Raw genomic sequence first — 18,773 nt, forward strand, 5'->3', positions numbered from 1 at the left:
AGAATTACAATGGACTTCTTTCTCTCTTTTTTTTAAAATATTTTACTTATTTATTTGTCAGAGAGAGAGAGAGTGCACACAAGCAGGGAGGAGGAGCAGAGGCAGAGGGAGAAGCAGACTCCCTGCTGCACAGGGAGCCCCACATGGGACTCGATTCCAGGACCCCGGGACCACGACCTGGGCCAAAGACAGCTACCTAACTGACTGAGCCACCCAGGTGCCCTAGATTGGACTTCTTTAGAAAACATGCAAGCCAAGTAGGGAGTGACATAAAATATTTAAAGTGATGAAACAACCTCCACCCGCAGTCCTTTAAGACTCCTGCACCCAATTCTAATATGAGGGGAGTGGAATTCTCCTGCACACAACACCCAGATACCAGTAGAGTATCCAGGAATTCAACTCAATTCTTACACTGTCTACTAGGAGATAGCATCAGATTCCACAGGTTAAGGATTCAATCCAGTAAGACTGCCCTCCACCACCCCCCAATCTTCAGATGCCAGTTACAAAGCCCCCAGGCTGTTACCTGTGTTTCTGACCCATGGGCTACAGATTGGGCTTCCAAATGACCTTCTCTTTCTGTTTCTTTGATAGTGGCTCATAGAACTCAGGGAAGCATTTACTTATGTTTACCAGTTTATTAAAGGATATGATAAAGAATACAATCAACACCTAGATGAAGAGATACATAGGAAAAGACATGGAACTTCCATGCCCTCTCCAGGAAAGTCACTCTCCCTGCATCTCCAAGTGTTCACCAACCCAGAGCTCTTCAAACCCAGTCCTCTTGAAGTTTTATGGAGGCTTTACTGAATAGTTGTGATTGACTAAGTCATTGGCCACTAGCTGATTCAAAATCTCCAGCTTCCCTCTGTTGCCTAGAGGTCAGGGGTCAGTCCCAACCCCCTAATCACATAGTTGGTCCTCCAGGCAATAGGTCGTTACACTTGGGTGGGGTCTGAAAGTTACCTTCGTTAATAACAAGATACCTACCTTCACCTTTACAAGTCTGACATATTTTCAGTAACTATAGATAAAAAGCAAATATATCTGAGAAAAATATTTTGGTCATCTGAATGACCAAATATAGATTTTTTAAAATTTAAATTCAATTAGCCAATATATATAGTACATCATTAGTTTTTGATATAATGTTCAATGATTCATTACATATAACACCCAGTGCTCATCACATCACGTCCAAATATATATATTTCTTATAAATACTTATATCACACTCAACCAATCCAGAATTTTGTATCCTGAGAAGTTATCCTTCAAAAGTCAAAAAGAAATCACATTTTCTCAGCTAAACAAAAATTGAGGGAATGTGTTGCTGGCGGATCTGCTTTATAAGAAATGTTCAAAAAAGTCCTTCAAAGAGAAGAAAAATTATATAGATCAGAAATTCAGATCTACCTTAAAAAAGGAAGAATGTTAGAAAAGGAATAAATACAGGTACCTGGGTGGCTCAGTCAGTTAAGTGGCTCAGGTCATGATCTCAGGATCGTGCCCCAAATCTGGCTCCACACTCAGCAGGGTGTCTGCCTGAGATTCTCTCTCTCCCTCTGCCCTTCCCCCTGCTCATGTGCATGTATGTGCACAATGCTCTCTTTCTCTCAAATAAAATAAATAAATAAAAGGAATAAATAAAGGTAAAATAAAATCCTTTATTTTTCTTATTCTTAACTGATCTAACAGAGAAAAATTTATCTGTCATAATAATAGCATAATAACATAATAATATTATTGTCATAATAATATCAGCAAAAGGTATTCAGGGAATATAGCTTATGGATAAAAAGAATGGCAGCAACGTTATAAAAGGAGGGAGGGAGCAATTAGAAATACTCTATTATAAAGTAACTATGCTACCCATGTAGAGCTATAGCGCTACTTGAAAGTGATTTAAATTAGTTGTAAATATGCATTGCAAGTTCTAAGGCAACCATTAAAATTTTTTTAAAAGAAGTATAATGGATATGCTAAAGTAGAGAGAAAATGGAATCATATAAAATGCTCAATTAAAAGCAGAGAAGACAAAAAAAGAATGAAAGACAAGAAAAGAACAAAAAGCAATTAATAGAAAATAGTTACATGGGAGTATATTAAACCAACTGTATTAATAATCACTTTAAATATGAATGGTCTATACCTATTAAAAGGCAGAGACTGTCAGAGTGGATAAAAAAACAGGACTCGAATACATGTTGTCTACAAGAAACCCATTTCAAATAAAAAGAAATAGATTATAGTAAAGGAATGGATAAAGATATACCATGCAGATACTAATCAAAAGAAAGCTGGAGTATCTATATTAATTTTAGACAAAGTTGACTTCCACAAAAAAATTATGAGGGATAAACGGTGGCATTACATAATGATAAAGGGGGTCACTTCTTCAAGAAGGCATAAAAATCCTTAATGAGTATACCATCTAACAACACAATGTTAAAACATGTGAGACAAAAACTGATAGGACACAAGTAGAAACAAATCTACTATTATAGTTGGGAGACTTCAACATGTCTGTCAGTAACTGGTGGGTCCAGCAAACAGGAAGTCTGTAAGGATATAGTTGAAATGAACAGTACTATCAGTCAACTGGATCTGACTGACATCCAAAGAATACTTCAACCAATAACTGCAGAATACACATTCTTCTCAAGCTCAGATGAAATTCACCAAGAGACCACAATCTGGGCCACAAAACACACCTTTACAAATTTAAAAGAGTAGAAGTAATACAAAGTATTACTTTCAGACCACAGTGGAAATAAATGAGAAATCAATAACAGAGGGGCACCTGGGTGGCTCAGTGGGTTAAAGCCTCTGCCTTTAGCTCAGGTCATGATCCCAGGGTCCTGCGATCGAGCCCCCGCATTGGGCTTTCTGCTCAGCAAGGAGTCTGCTTCCTCCTCTTTCTCTGCCTGCCTCTCTGCCTACTTGTGATCTCTGCCTGTCAAATAAATAAATAAAATCTTAAAAAAAAAAAAAGTCAATAACTGAAAGCTGGAAAATCCCAGATTTGGAGATTAAACAATAGACTTCTAGTTAACACATGGGTCAAAGAAGTTTCATGAAAATTTTAAAATATTTTTAACAAAATGAAGATGAATAAAATATATCAACATCTGTGGGATGCAGCAAAAACAGAGCTTGAGGGAAATGAATAGCACTAAATGTATATATTACCAAAGGAGAGAGGATTCTGGGTTGGTGAACATGTACAGATTTAGGGACAGTAGCATGCTCAAAAAGCATGGATATACCATGCCCCTTCCCACATATCCACATATCTCTTCTAACTGGCTGTTCTTGAGTTATATTCTCTTATAATATATTGGTAATCTACTAATAAGTCAATCACAAAAGACCACATACTATGTGATTCAATTTATATGAAATGTTCAGAACAGGTGCATCTATAGAAACATAAAGTATACTAGCAGTTGCTTATGGGTAATGTTGATGGGGCTACAGCTAATGGAATAGGGTTTCTTTTTGAAGTGATGAAAATGTTAACTGTAGTGATGGTTACCGATATGAACCACAATGGTTCACCAAAATTCCTATCATTGAATATGAATTTCAACAGATAAAAACCATTAAATTGTATACTTTAAATAGGTGAACTGTATAGTATGTGAATTATATCTTAATAAAGCTATTAAAAGAAAGAAAAAAGCCCATGAATTTTAGAGAAGTAAACTTAAGTGTGGTGTGGTGTTTCGAATATGCTTTAAAATACTTAGTAAAAAGTTCGAGGAAAAGGTGGCAATGGGTTAGAAAAGCAAATGCAGCAAAATCTGGATCACTTTTGAATCTAGGTAATGAGTGTTTGGAGGTTCACTTATACTACTCTCTTTGAAGCAAGTTTAAATTTTTCTCTTAAAACAAACAAAAAAAGGCAAGTACTTCCAAAACAAAACATGGAAATTCTCTAGGGGCGCCTGGGTGGCTCAGGGCATGATCCCAGGGTTGTGGGATTGAGGATTGAGTTCCCTGCTCAGCAGGGAGCCTGCTTCTCTCACCCCTCCCCGCTCTCTCTCTCTCTTTCTCTCTCTCTCTCTCAAATAAATAAATAAAAATCTTAAAAAAATTTTCCTCTCCAAAGCAGTATTTAATTATTAGATACCTGGCTTCCTTAACTCTGATATCTTTTAAGCATAATAAAACATTATACCATACCCTGAGCGACCCATCATTTTGCCTGCACCATAAATTCGTTTTAAATTGGTATTTGCAAAGATGAAATCTCTAACCTCGGATTTAACAAGATTTTAAAATTACAACCCATTTTTACCACTTACTCTTATTTTGGGCTAATTTTTTTCATTCTTCCTATTTCATTAAGCACTGAAATAGTATGTGGCTCTATAAAAATTAGTAAAGATTAATAGCGAGGTGATTAAAGCAAAAATGTTCATCAAAAAGATACCTGCTGACACAGCACCGATAATTGTCAAAATATATTCTTCCTCTCTCATAGGCTATAGGTGACTTGGAATGAGTTGTCCACACATTCTTAAATTTAGTACTTTCCTGAAAGACAAGGAATTTTGGTTTAAGGAATAACTCATAAGTCTCTACCGTGCACCAATTTTAAGTGGGATAGTTAAATCTACAGTATTCAAAGTAATCCTACGTACGTTATTTAAAACATTATGTTCCTATCTTCCTCACTCTGCCCTCATGTGTTAAGCGGGGTGACCAAATTTCTGGAAGATCGTTTGCAGGAAGACATAAGAAGCTTAAAACTAAAAGCATCTGCCGGTTCTAACAGCTATTTACTAATTCCCCAGGTTCGGGGCCTGGATTCCCCTGCTCAAGACGTGATCTTCTTAAAAGGGGGCTCTAATGCGTAAAAACTGCACCCCGGGAGGAGGCTTGGCCACCAGTCGCCCCGCTGCCCTTGGCCCCATTCCCAGCCGCCGGCGATCACCTGGCACACCAGCACCCTCAGGATGCCCAGGTTCGTCCTCTGCACCACGCCTGCGTCCCGCGAGAAGAAGCCCAGCGCCCGGCGACTCAGCTGGCGGCACACGTTGGGTTTCTGAGTTGGGCCCATGGAGGCAAGGGCCAGGTGCGGGGTTGGCTGGGCTGAAGAGGGGAGCGCCCCTCGCTCCCGCGCCAGGCAGCGGCCGTTACCTCCGAACCTCCAGGCCCCAACTCCTTGAGGGGCCCAGGAAAAGCTGACACCGGGAGCCGGGCCAGGAGCGCACGGCAGTGGGGCGAGATAACACGGATCGGCACCGCCTGAGGGCAGAGTGAAGGAAAAGACACCCCCTTCCGGCCTGCAGCTCAAACACTCTGCAGCTCTGGACCCCGGTGCGGACAGTGTGACGCCCCCGAAACGCGCGGCCTGCGGGAGCCGTTCCCTCAACAAGAAGTGTAGTTCCCAGAGGGAGCCTGGCTAATTCCCAGAACTACAATTCCCATCAGGCGGCGCGAAAGGAGCTCTTGCGTCGGCCCCGCCTCCAGCCAGTCGTGGCCCCACCCAGCCCGGCCGCGTGGAGGCTGCGCTGTGCGGCTGGCACCCCTTTCCGGCTCTGCACGCTGCGCGGGACAGAGCCCCGGGGGCGCTGTGCTTCTGCCTCCTGGTGTCGGTTTACTGTGCGAATCGTGCCGCCCCGGTATCCTCACTCCCCCGACTTTCGTTCTGGGAGGCCCTGGCCGGGTGCCGAGAGGGGCGCTGTATCGAGTGCGACTCCCCTCCCCCAAAGCAGCGTCCATGCTAAAGGTACGCCCCGCGGCTTTCCTCTCAGTCGCACGTTGGACGTTGTGGATGAGGTTGACGGTTAAACATTTTGGGTCTATAAACATTATGCTATTGAATGATGAGTTAGTGGTGGAAGATGCTTGCATTCCCACCAAATTAGGTTTGAATTACTCTTTTCCAGAGCTTGCCCTTCCGTGGCCTGCGCGGACACAGGCTGGTTTCGCGATAATTATTTTCCTTCCTCTCGCCTCCTTTTTTTTTTTTTCCCCTTCTTTTGGTAATAAAATATGAAATGTTTACATTCTTATCGGACTAAGATATTCCCACGTTGATTCCTCTAAGTAAAAGGTAACTTTGTCAACGACCTCTGCCTGTAGGATCAAAGTTCCCACGACACTACGTTTTCAGTAATCGTTCACTATGTGTGCCCCATTGCTTTGCAAGCCCCTTGAGGGTGGTGTCTTTGCATCTTCCACGTGGGCTCGGCTCGCTACCTCTTGTTCCTACTTGGGCAAGAAAACGGTCGCCTCTGACTGACAGAGCAGAGTACCATACTGGGTGAGTGCGTTAGGTCACAATTTAAGTGTTCAGTAACAATTTGTCACATCTCTTTTTAACCCTGCTGAATTTCCTTCAGGGCCTGGGCTTTTGCTGATTTTTCATGACTTTATTTACAGCATGGAGTGGAGTGCTATGTGTATTTTTAGAGCGCGCTATAATAGTTAATTTGGTAATTCATGAATGCAGCTGTCACCGAGAAAACTGGGACCCAGAAACGAGAACTGGATTTTCTTTGGATGGAATGAAATTCAAATCGTTGCTGACTTAAATTCATCATCTCTCTCTTCTCATTCCCCTTCACCCTCACTTGTTTTGTCTTCCTGTGGTTTTTATCTTACCACCAACTCACCCAGAGGGCTGTCCTCCTGAATACCTTCCTTTCCTCACCCACAACCAAATCTTTTTGATGCTAACTCCTATCGTCTCCTTTTTATATCACCTAAGTAATTTAGGACCTCACAATTTTATCACATTATTATATTAAGTATCCTCCTTCTTGCCTTGGTTAAGTACTTGCGATTCCAACCCTCCGTGCTGCTGCCAGACTGGTTTTTCTAAAGCACAAATTTGTCATTTCTTCAGTAAAATCTTTCAGTGGCTCCCAGAACAGAATTTCTCAAGCCTGAGTAGATACCCAGGATTCTCTATTGTTAACTTAAAATATTTTCAGTATGTTAAATATATGCAAATATAAAACTATATATAAACTCCTTATGTTGTATATCTTATACAACTGTAACTCCCAGTTATAAGTTAAATGAAGCACAATTATAAAACAAATAAATTCAAACGAATACATATTCTTTGTTACCAATGAGACTGTTTTTGCGGGACCTAATAAGCTTCAAAAGCAAATGTTCACTGTCCTCCATAGCATAATTTCCTTAGAAAAGGTCTGCATTTTTCTTTATTTAAACCACTGCAAAGCTTTCCTTTATTCAATGTGTCATGATTTTATTTGACCTTCACTTGTCAAACACCATCATTTACATAAAGTAGTTCCCATTTCTTTCTCATTAACCTGTGCCAGTGACAAATGGTACCAGTTGTTTGCCAGTGCACTGCTGAACACAAACATGTGAACTGAAATCTTAGGACAGTAATCAGTTAAAAGGTGGCCATTCAGATGATCCAGAATATCCTTTTAAAAAAATGTTTTTGTTTTTTATTTTTATCAAGCTGAAAATAAAAGGTTTCTCTAAGAGAAACATAGCCTTGGGGCTACATCTGGGGTCTGTGTAGGTGCCTTTTATAAGACAAAATCTGAATCCCTTAATGTAGTATCAGGGCATTGTTATCTGCATCTTGCCCACACTTTCAGCCTTATTTCTTTGTCCATCCTTAACATTTGCTATTGTGGTTCTGAATGTTGCTCACTTGCTCGAGCCAGTGTATCTTTGCATCTCAAAGATACATCTTTGTATCTCTGATGCTTCCTTCCTTTCTTTCTCTTATCTATTTATCTCATGACTCATCCCAGGTATCACAGCTGTACTCGGACACTTTTCCTGACCCCTTCACTTTAGTTATGGTCTTGCCTCTTCTAACATGTTACTCTGCATACGTTGTTTGCTGCACTATATTTGAATTGTTGTTTGTCTGTTTTCCCAACATATTGTTTTCATTCTTCTCTCTCTCTCTCTCTTTTTTTTTTAAGGAGGCTCTATTCCCTAGGGGTGCCTGGGTGGCTCAGTGGGTTAAGGCTCTGCCTTCGGCTCAGGTCATGATCTCAGGGTCCTGGGATCCAGCCTGGCATTGGGCTCTCTCCTCAGCGGGGAGCCTGCTTCCCCCTCTCTCTCTGCCCCTCTCTTCCTACTTGTGATCTCTCTCTCTGTCAAATAAATAAATGAAAACTTTAAAACAAAAACAAAACCGGAGGCTCTATTCCCAACGTGGGCCTTGAACTCATGACCCCAAGATCAAGAATTACTTGTTCGGGGCGCCTGGGTGGCTCAGTGGATTAAGCCGCTGCCTTCAGCTCAGGTCATGATCTCAGGGTCCTGGGATTGAGCCCCGCATCGGGCTCTCTGCTCAGCGGGGAGCCTGCTTCCCCTTCTCTCTCTGCCTGCCTCTCTGCCTACTTGTGATCTCTCTATCTGTCAAATAAATAAATAAAATCTTTAAAAAAAAAAAAAAAAAAAGAATTACTTGTTCTACTGACTGACCTGGCCAGGTGCCCCCCAACATATTGTTTTTAGAGTAGTCCATTCATTCATTCAACATACAAATGCATTGACCACATTTTAGGCAGTATACGAAGGGTGCATATGTACGTTGATTAAATGGCTATTTTAAGGACAATGTATAGAATCCCTTTAGTCTTTAAATCAGTAGGAAACCACAATGTTCATAAGAAGAAATAACTTTTTAAAAACTTAAATCCCCAACATAAAGTAGATATTTTTTCCATTTGTTGACGGTAAAATGGCTTGCACAGATATCCCTAGTTTAGGATTTGAAAGTAACTTCTCAATTGGAGACATAAAACAAACATTGTTTTTTGTTTTTGTTTTTTCTTTTTCAGTCTGTGCCTTTGTGTTTACAGAAGACTTAACCGTATTTATCATGATTTTTTAAAATGTATTTTTTAATTTATTTTTTTAAGTAATCTGCTTCCAACATGAGGCTCGAATTCATGTCCCCAAGATCAAGAGTCATATGCTCTACCTACTGAGCCAGCCAGGCTCCCCTATCATGATATTTTAAAGACAGAAAAGAAGAGCTATGAATTCAGAAGTTAGTAAAATGCTTTTTGTTCATATGCTTTGTTTAAAGAAGCATAGTATGACCGAATAAAGCATTCAGGTTATTAAACTTGAACATTTGTTCAGAGATAAATTTGAACCAAAACCACAAGAGGTCATTTAGTCAGCATGTAATTATTTTCATGTACATTATACTGGGAACTATTTTGGCATAGGGTATAACAGTGAATGGGATGGACAAGGTCCCTACATACGGAGGGAGATAGACAATAAATACATAGATTTTAAAAATAAGATTTCAGGTAGTGATAAGGGCTGTAATGAAAATAAAACAGGGTGATGTGTTTGATAGAGTGTGGTTGGACGCTTTGTGTTAGCCAGAGTTGTCACAGAAGGCCTTTGGAGATTGGACTTTTTTTTTTTTTTTTTTAGAATGGACTTTTGAGCTAAGCCCTGAATGATGAGGATGGGCCGGTCTGCAAAAAACTCAGGTTAGAGTAGTCCAGGCAGGAAGACCCTTGAATGTGTCTGCAAGGCAATAACAGCCTTGGTTTTTTCTAAAACTGTCAGGTCAGTGTGGTGCTTTAGTGTGCATGAGAGAGATGAACTTGGAGAAGTAGGCTAGAAGGAATTGTGGATTTTATTCTGTTGTAATAGAAAGGCAAAGGAGGATTTTAAGAAAGAGAGTGACATGATCTGATTTGTGTTGTAATGAAATCTTTATGTCTATAATGTGGAGAATGTGCTGTGGGGAGACAAGAATGGAAGCAAGGAAACAGGTGGCTGTTCATTTGGTTCAGGTAACCAATGATAGTGTTTGGGCTGGAATGGTAGCAGGAGAAATGAAAAGAACTGAACAGATTCAGGATATATTTTGGAAGTAGAGTTGATAAGGCTTCTAATGTAGTAGATACTAACAATGAAGAAAAGATTCAAGGGAAATCATATTAAGCAGAACCACAAATAAGCATCCCTAAACTCCTCAGAACGAATGGAAAGCAGGGAACTACTTACGATGTGATGTCTATGAAGCAATACCTACCTTTTATTAAACTTACACATCAGCTTTTTAGACCTTAATGCTAGGGAATGTTAGGATCTGTTCTGTGGTTAGGGCATGTGGGAAGAAGGAAACAAAATCAGGTCCCAGTGGGGTCAGGAGTCAGAGCATGTGGGACCATGGTAATTTAATGGAAAAATCACTAGTGATAGGACATTCCCTTTAGGAACAAGAATGAAATAGACCATTTAACAGGTAATTGGTATAGTTCAGGTGAGAATCACTTTTGGAAATTTATTTTTAAATTATTGAGGCCTTTGACCACAAGTTTGGTTCTTATGTTTCCTTTTCTCTGTATATTTTCATATTTGTTTGAACATGAAGTACATTCATGCATGTATAAAATCCAGAAAGATTTAGGTTTAAAGGTTAGTAGTAAAGTCTGTAAACTATTCTTATTTTTAAATTATCTTATTATTTAAAAAATATGTATAGGGGTGCCTGGGTGGCTCAATCATTTGGGCATCTGCCTTGGGCCGGGGTCATGGTCCTAGGGTCCTGGGATCAAGCCCCGCATGGGGCTCCCTGCTCAGCAGGGAGCCTGCTTCTCTTTCTCCCTCTGCTGCCCCCCTGCTTGTAGGTTCTAGCTTACTCGCTCTCTCAAATAAATAAAAATCTTAAAAAACAAACAAACAAATAAACAAAAACATGTATAGATAACAGAGCATAATATATAAATAATAATTATAAAAGGAATACCCGTATATTTATCATCAACTTATAAGAAAGACCCAGGACATTACCTAAAACTTTGACATCTCCTTTATGTCTCTCCTGGTTCCTAGAACTTTCTTTCCTCTTTAAAATAAAATATTGTGTGCCTGAGTGGCTCAGTTGGTTAAGCGTCTGCCTTCGGCTCATTTCATGATCCAGCATCCTGGGATCAGTCCCACATCAGGCTCCCTGGTCCACAGGGAGTCTGCTCCTCCTTCTCCTCTGCCCCTCCCCTGGCTTATGCTCTCTCTTGCTCACTATCTCCCTCAAATAAATAAATAAGATCTTTTAAAAAAGATAAAAAATAAAAAACAAAATATTGTTTTAAGTGTATTGAACATCATATAAATTGAATCGTACTATATTTACAGATTCTTCTACTCTTCTTGCCTATTTTTTCTTCAACGTTTTTTCAACATTCGACAAAGTACCTATAGTTCATTTCATTTATTTTACTGCTATGTAGTATTTCATCTTGTGAATTTACTATAATTTATCCATTTTCTATTGTCTGGAATTTTGTTTCTTTCAAGTTTTTTATTCTTAGAAAGGTATTGCTATAGACATCCTTAAACCTGTCTCCTGGTATACATGTTAAAGAGTGTATTTGTGGGTGCCTGGGTGGCTCAGTGGGTTAAGCCTCTGCCTTCGGCTCAGGTCATGATCTCAGGGTCCTGGGATCGAGCCCTGCATCGAGCTCTCTGCTCAGTGGGGAGCCTGCTTCCCCCTATCTCTCTGCCTGCCTCTCTGCCTACTTGTGATCTCTGTCTGTCAAATAAATAAATACAATCTTTAAAAAATAAATAAATAAATAAATAAATATGAGTCCATACTGATAGAAACAAATGATTAAATAAGTAAGTGGGGGAGAAGAAATAAATCTCCCACACAAAAGAATTCAAAATAATGTGTGTATATACTCTGCCCTTAAAGAAGTGGAGCATAACTCCCTACTCCATAAGTGTGGGCTTCCTGTAGTGACTTCCTTCTAAGAATAGTCTGTGGAAAGAGGGAAGGGAATAACATCGGGCTCTCTGCTCAGCAGGGAGCCTGTTCCTCCCCTCTCTCTTTGCCTGCCTCTCTGCCTACTTGTGATCTCTCTCTATCAAATAAATAAATAAAATCTTAAAAAAAAAAGAGAGTGTATTTGTATTGCTCTGTAACAAATTACCACAAATTTAACAGCTTAAACAAACACCTATTTATTATCCCTAGTTTTTTTTTTTTTTCTTCTACATGAATAACCACTTTTCCCAGAGCCATTTTTTTGAAGGGCCCTCATTTCTTCACAAATCTGCAGTGCTAACTCTATTATATATCAAGTTTACATTCATAGTTAGGTCTGTTTCTAGGCCCTGTTTTCTGTTCTGTTGTTCTATTTCTATTCCTGGGATAATACCCGACCACTTTTGTAGTAAGGCTTGAGAGCTGGTAGGACAACTCCTCTACCTTATTCCTTTTTCTCAGGAGTATTTTATTTCTTTTTTGCCATTTGCATTTTCATATACCTTTTAAAATCAGCTTTAATTCCACAAAAAACCTTATTGAAATTTTGATTGTTATAGCATTAAATCTGTATATCAACTTGAAGAGAACTAACATCTTTACCATATCAAATTATCCTACTTATGAAGACCATATGTCTCTCCATTTATTTAGATCTGTAGTGTCTTTCAATGAAGTTCTATAATTTTTTTCTTGAGGGATTTGCATATTTCAAACTTCCTAAATACATTATATTTTTGGTCAGTGTTATAAATGGTAAATTTTTAAATTAGATTTTCTAACTATATTTTTGCAAGTACATAAAAATGCAAACTTTCTTTTTGTATATTGGTCTTTTATTTAGCAACCTTGCCAGACTTTATCTTTAGTAGTAATAATTGTCATTTGTTTAAAAAAAAAAGTCATTTGTAAAGTTTGGAGGATTTTTCCCTGTAGATAGATAGTCATGTCCTCAGGAAACTGTGACAGTTTTATTGCTTCCTTCTCAAATTTATTACACTTTTATTTATTACACTTTTCTTACTGTGCTGGCCAGAACCTCGAATGCAGTATTGAATAAAACCAGTGATAATGGACATTCTTGTTTTATTCATGTTTATAAACAATATTTCTAATATTTCACCATTAGGATAACATTGTAAGTTTGTGGTCACTACCCTTTATCAGGTTAATGAAATTCTCTTCCATTCCATATGTGCTTAAAGTCTTGTATATTTGATTTTTTAATCATGAATGGTGTTGAATTTAATCAGCTACTTTCTCTGTATCTGCTAAGGTAATAATAATATAATTTTTTTCCTTTAATCTGATAATGTGGTGAATTACCTAAGTATATTTTCTAATGTTAAAATAAGGTTTAGTTTATTTTGATAAGTTTTTGTGTTATGTTTGTTTTTTATACATTGTGGGATTTGGGCCTCTGCTCACTTCAGTTCTCACTCAGCTTTCTGGACTTTTGCTAGCTTTTGATCTCCAAGCATTTTTCTTTGTTTTTGGCTCAGTGGTATATTTTAATAAGATATATATTTTTTTATCTACTTATTCTGCTTTGGGAGTATTTTATAACAGAAAGGTTTTCGGGGTGCCAGTTCACCAAATTACCAGAACTAGAACTCCACGTCAGTATTTTTAGTATAAAAGTTTCCATTGATGTAAGATATGATCACTACCACCATTTCTGTCTTCTCTTCTTCTTGTCTCTCTGCATAACCATCCCCCTTCCAGCTGGAAACAAGGCTTGTTTGTGTTGTATAGTAGAAAGAGCATCATACCAGAAGTCAAAAGGCACAAGTTGTAGTGTCAGCACCACCACTTAGTGAGATCTTAACCAAGCTACTTATTCTCAGGGAGTTTCATTCAACCATGCGCTAGGAGGAAATACTCAGGATTGAAGTGAGAATTGCATGGGTTTATAAATGTGAACATGTTGTCAGGGGAAAGGATGAGATGCAATGATGTTGAGTACATTCTGTGTTAGGGAAATGTAATTGAAACGGAGTTTAGGGAAGGGAGAGGGTTGATTTGGTAGCACAGAGGATTTTTTTAGGGTGGTGAAACTATTTCGTGGTTTTGGAATGGTGGATAAATGACACTGTGCATTTGTTAAAATCCATAGAGCTCTGCAGCACAAAGAGTAAATTATCTTGACATAAGCAAAATTTTAAAAATAAATAAGGAGAAATAGGGTTCTGGATAGAAGGCTAACTGATAAAAGAATCTAACTATATTACAGATACATGCAATAACCTCACCGAAAGGGGCCAAGCTGACCTAAGTAACTTTGAAAATATGACTAAAACTAAAGGCAATAGGAACTGTACATAAGCACTCTACTCCAGTTGATAAAGTATGAACTCTAGCTTGTTATAGATAGAGAGGGATACATATAGAAACATTTATAAAGACATGTATTTAACCAAGGTTTAGTGTACCTACATTTATTTCCTTCTTTTGTCAACTGAGAGGGCCTATAAGCAGCCTAGTAGCAAGGAGCACACACAGTCCTGGTCTGTTCTCCAAAAAAAGGAACCAGTACTCTTTGGAGAACTAGCTGATTCTAGGACTGGGTCAAGGAATATACAACATGAGCCTGCAATATCTTGTAGTACCGGAAAGTGAGGAAGTGCTCAAAAACAAAACACAATGATGGGAGTATGTCAAAAAGGTACAGGAGCTAACTATAGAAGAAACTATAGGAGGAAGAGCTCTTCATGGCCAAAACAGGGAGTGTTTGAGCAATAAATAAAGTAGTGGTGGGTAATAATCCACAGTTTAAAATAAACATGAGGGGGCTCCTGGGTGGCTCCGTGGGTTAAAGCCTCTGCCTTCGGCTCAGTTCATGATCCCAGGGTCCTGGGATCGAGCCCTGCATCGAGCTCTCTGCTCAGTGGGGAGCCTGCTTCCCCCTATCTCTCTGCCTGCCTCTCTGCCTACTTGTGATCTCTGTCTGTCAAATAAATAAATACAATCTTTAAAAAATAAATAAATAAATAAATAAATATGAGTCCATACTGATAGAAACAAATGATTAAATAAGTAAGTGGGGGAGAAGAAACAAATCTCCCACACAAAAGAATTCAAAATAATGTGTGTATATACTCTGCCCTTAAAGAGGTGGAGCATAACTCCCTACTCCATAAGTGTGGGCTTCCTGTAGTGACTTCCTTCTAAGAATACTCTGTGGAAAGAGGGAAGGGAGTAACTTCACAGTGGAGAAACTTGTCAATCACTCCACAGCTAGTGATCAAGATTAACATCAACCCATGGTAAGTCATGTTCATATCATAAATACCCTTGATATGATGTGATAAGAATGGCACTTTACTTCTGTGGGGTTTTTTTTCTCTCTGAAACCCAAACCCCAATCCAGTCATGAGAAAAATATCTCAAAAATATTTGAGGAGCATTCTACAAGGTACTTGATCAGTATTCCTCAAAATTGTCAAGGTCTTCAACAACAAAGAAACTCTGAGAAACTATTAGAGCCAAAGAGGAGCCTAAGGAGACCAATCACAAAATATAATGTGGTGCCCCAGATGGAATTCTGTGAGAGAAAAACACATCAGATGAAAACAAAGGGAATTTGAATAAAATATGGACTTAGGTTTATAATAATGTAGTAGTATTGGGGTGTCCTGTCATGATCTCAGGGTGGTGAGATCGAAGCCCCGCAATGGGCTGCACTCTGGATGTGGAGCCTAAGATTCTCTCCCTATCCCCCACCCCCAATTGTGCACCCCTGCTTTCCTCTCTCTCTCCAAAAAAAAAAAAAAAAAAAAAGGAAAGAAAGAAAAGAAACTATGTTAGAATATGGGAGCTCTCTGTACCATCTGTAACTTTTCTGTAAATCTAAAACTGTTCTAAAATTAGAAGTTTGCTTTAAAAATGCAATAGGAATATGGTAGATGCCACTGTATAGAGGCAGCATAGGTTTAGTGGTTAAGAGGAACTCAGCGGCCTGCCTGGGTTCAGATAACAGCCTCACAACCTGCTAGCCGTGCCAGCCTGGGTATGCTAAGTAACTAGAATTACTTTAACTTCTCTGTGCCTCATTTCCCTGTCTGTTAAGTGGGTTCTTGGGAGGTCTAAATGAGTTATCATATGTAAAGCACTGGAAGTAATGCCTGGCATATAGCAGATCCTAAAGAAATGTTTGATTCCATTTATCATTACTACTTTGTTTTGATCTTAATTTTGGGAAGCTCTGTTTATAGCTGAATTTTACTGAATCTCCCTTCTTTAGCATACTGATTTTTAGCTGGTCACTCCAACAGTACAGTGTCTGTAATGCTTTTTTCATAGGGGAAAATTATTAAGATTATAAAGATTCAAGAAAAAGCAAGGCCAGAACTGGTCGATTGCCACCCCCGTTTCATGCTGTATAAATAGGATTGACCGAGTGAATGCAGACGCTACAAAGCCTGGCAGGATCTACTTTTTTATGGGCATAGACATGCCACATACATAAATTCCGAAGTTAACTTTATTTTGTTTTTCAGTAGATTTACTGTTGAAATGTCCACTCCCCTTTTAGGGCAAGGTACTGCCTACGGTACAAATCCCTCAGATTTAGGGGTCAGCATCTAAAATTTTCATGACATTTGAAACAAAATGAATTGTATTATTTAAAAAATGTATTTAAAAACATGTTTTAGGCCTTTTACTTCTCTGCCTGAAATACATACAAACACTGATAGGAACCTCCTTATACATCAGCAGCTCAGGTGTGATAGTATACTGCATAGAACAAAGAATTCAGAGTAGTCAGGAATCCTGCTTGGACTCTGGGGTCTTATAGCTGTGTGAAAAAGGCAACTCATGTAACCTGTTTGAACCTCATGTCCCACATCTGTAAAATGGTGATAACAAAATGCTCGTCCTGTCTTCCTCCCTTACTTATAGGACTGTTACAAGGATTAGGTGTGAAAATGAACATGAGAGCTTTTTGTGAATTGCAAAACCTATACAAATATTATTGTTCTAGTCATTCTCAGGCTTTCGACCAGATTAAGACTCCAATGAAGCTTTATAGTCAGATTAGGTGTTGTACACTTTTACTTATTTAATTATGCAATAAGATGAAATCATTTGAACTTAACATGCCTTTGATGGTGTATTTTCTCACAGCACTTTAGTTTTTATGATGTTTTTCTTTGGTGTGACAAAGGAAGGCATTGTTTTTATCTGGAATTGTTTCCTTCAGGTAGCAGTTTGAGGAACTAGCCTTCAAACTCTTCACTGAAATTAGCTGTATAGAGAACACAAAAGCATATCCCTCTGATTTGTTGTCTCCTTAGGACATAGACCCTTTTGTCCTAGAGTGAAGCTGACCAGCAGAGGGTGCACGAGCTTTCCCAGGAGCTGGCCTCAAAGGCGAGCTGGGCAGACGGGACTGGTGTCTGATGATTAACAAGTACTATAAATGAAAAGGTTCTGGCACACCAAAAACAGTTACCAAATGGGAAGAGAGAGCAGCCATAGCATCAGATAACAATGTGGTACTTACCCACCGTAGCTGGTGAATAGGATGTTTCTAGGTAACTGGAATTTGGTATTGTAGCATGGGTTATTTGTCTTCTATGTCCTCCTGCTACTCTTTATCTTTTCCAATAATTGCTTTCCTTTTCAGGGTTCTTTGCCCCCACCTTCAGAGCATCTGCAGTTGTCGGCCTTGTGGTCTAACAAATTGGAGTTTTTTAAAACTAGTCTTTCTCTGAACTTTTTTGGCCCTAGGGTGTTTGGGTCCTGGATCCAACTGGCCACAGCACTCTGCCTGGGTCCCTTTACCAGGCTCTCACAGATTCCATGGCATCTTTTCCTCCATGTAAATGGGTGACCTCTAAAAAAAATTTCACAGTTTTCGAGTTTTACTATCACTACTGCCCATACCATCTTTTTTTCCCCTTCCTTTCCAAGCATGGATCCTCTACCCATAGATATTGTGTAGAGTTTATATACTTAGCGATTATAAAAATATTTTTATTTTTCCTGAGTGTAAAGGTTATTTGAGTTTACTTACAAAGAAAAAGAAAAGAACATTTTTGGGACATATTGAAACAATAGAAGGATCTCCCTGAGTCTTTCAATCAGAGAAAACTGTAAATTCTTCCAGACTTTTTCTATACATATGTATATTTGTTTTTATATATATTAATTTTTAAAAATGAGATCTTACTATAGGTACTATTCTGTACCTGACTTTTTCCCCACCTAATAAATAATTGACTTCTTTCCATATCATAAATTTAGGTTTATAAGCAACATTTTAATATATATAATTATTACATGTATATTTAAATATATAGGATTGGGTCCTGCAGTCGATCATGGGGCCTGATCTCACCACCCCGAGATCATGACCAGGCACCCCCCCTAACATAGTTTCTATATTATTAAAATCTTATATTATCATGACAATTTGTTATAATTAATAGGGTAATACTACCACATTATTATAAATCTAAGTCCATACTTAATTCAAATTCCCTTTTTCTTCATTCAATGTGTTTTTCTCTCATATATGTATGTGTGTGTGTATATATATATATATATATCTTATGGATATATAGTAATTTAGTCAGTTTTTTTAGTCAGTTTTCTAAAGATGAATATTTAGATGGCCTGCAGTTTTTCAGGATAATGTGCAACAATGCTGTAACAAATTCTTATATACTGGTCTGCCTCGGTGGCTCAGTTAGGCATCTGCCTTTGGCTTGGGTTATGATTCCAGGGTCCTGGGATCGGGCCCCACATGGGTTTCCCTGCTCATCGGGGAGCTTGCTTCTCCCCCTGCCTCTCCCTTGTCTGCCTGCTCGTGCTCTCTCTCTCTCTGCCAAATAAATAAATAAAATCTTTTAAAAAAAAACAAAAAACCAAAAACCAAATCCTTATATTCTTCTGATTATATTCTTAGGATATATTTCTAGAAATTGAATTTTCCATCAAATTTATTCTTTAAGAATTTGCATATATATGGGGCATCTGGATCACTAAGTTGGTTAAG

At 38.7% G+C, this 18,773-nt stretch overlaps 2 protein-coding genes across 4 annotated transcripts in view; one reads left to right on the top strand and one right to left on the bottom strand.

Annotated features, from left to right (window-relative positions):
- Window positions 1-5,740, bottom strand: part of DCAF17 (DDB1 and CUL4 associated factor 17) — a 37,482-nt gene extending 31,742 nt beyond the window's left edge. The window contains exons 1-2 of the mRNA XM_080798086.1: window positions 4,949-5,740; window positions 4,445-4,548 (exon numbers count right to left, since the gene is read on the bottom strand). Coding sequence (XP_080654212.1) covers window positions 4,445-4,548; window positions 4,949-5,074 — 230 coding nt within the window. The 5' untranslated portion in view covers window positions 5,075-5,740. The remainder of the gene's footprint in view (window positions 1-4,444; window positions 4,549-4,948) is intronic.
- The window catches only part of METTL8 (methyltransferase 8, tRNA N3-cytidine), a 94,142-nt gene continuing 80,880 nt past the window's right edge, over window positions 5,512-18,773 (top strand). For 2 of the 3 annotated variants that reach the window (XM_080798089.1, XM_080798088.1), the window contains exon 1: window positions 5,650-5,746. The gene's annotated coding sequence lies outside the window, so the exon portion shown is untranslated. Of the gene's footprint in view, window positions 5,747-18,773 lie in introns of all 3 variants that reach the window. The other variant, XM_080798087.1, reaches the window with a different exon arrangement.

This window comes from Martes martes (genome assembly GCF_963455335.1).
Source record: "Martes martes genome assembly, chromosome: 3".
Taxonomy (NCBI): Eukaryota; Metazoa; Chordata; class Mammalia; order Carnivora; family Mustelidae; genus Martes; species Martes martes.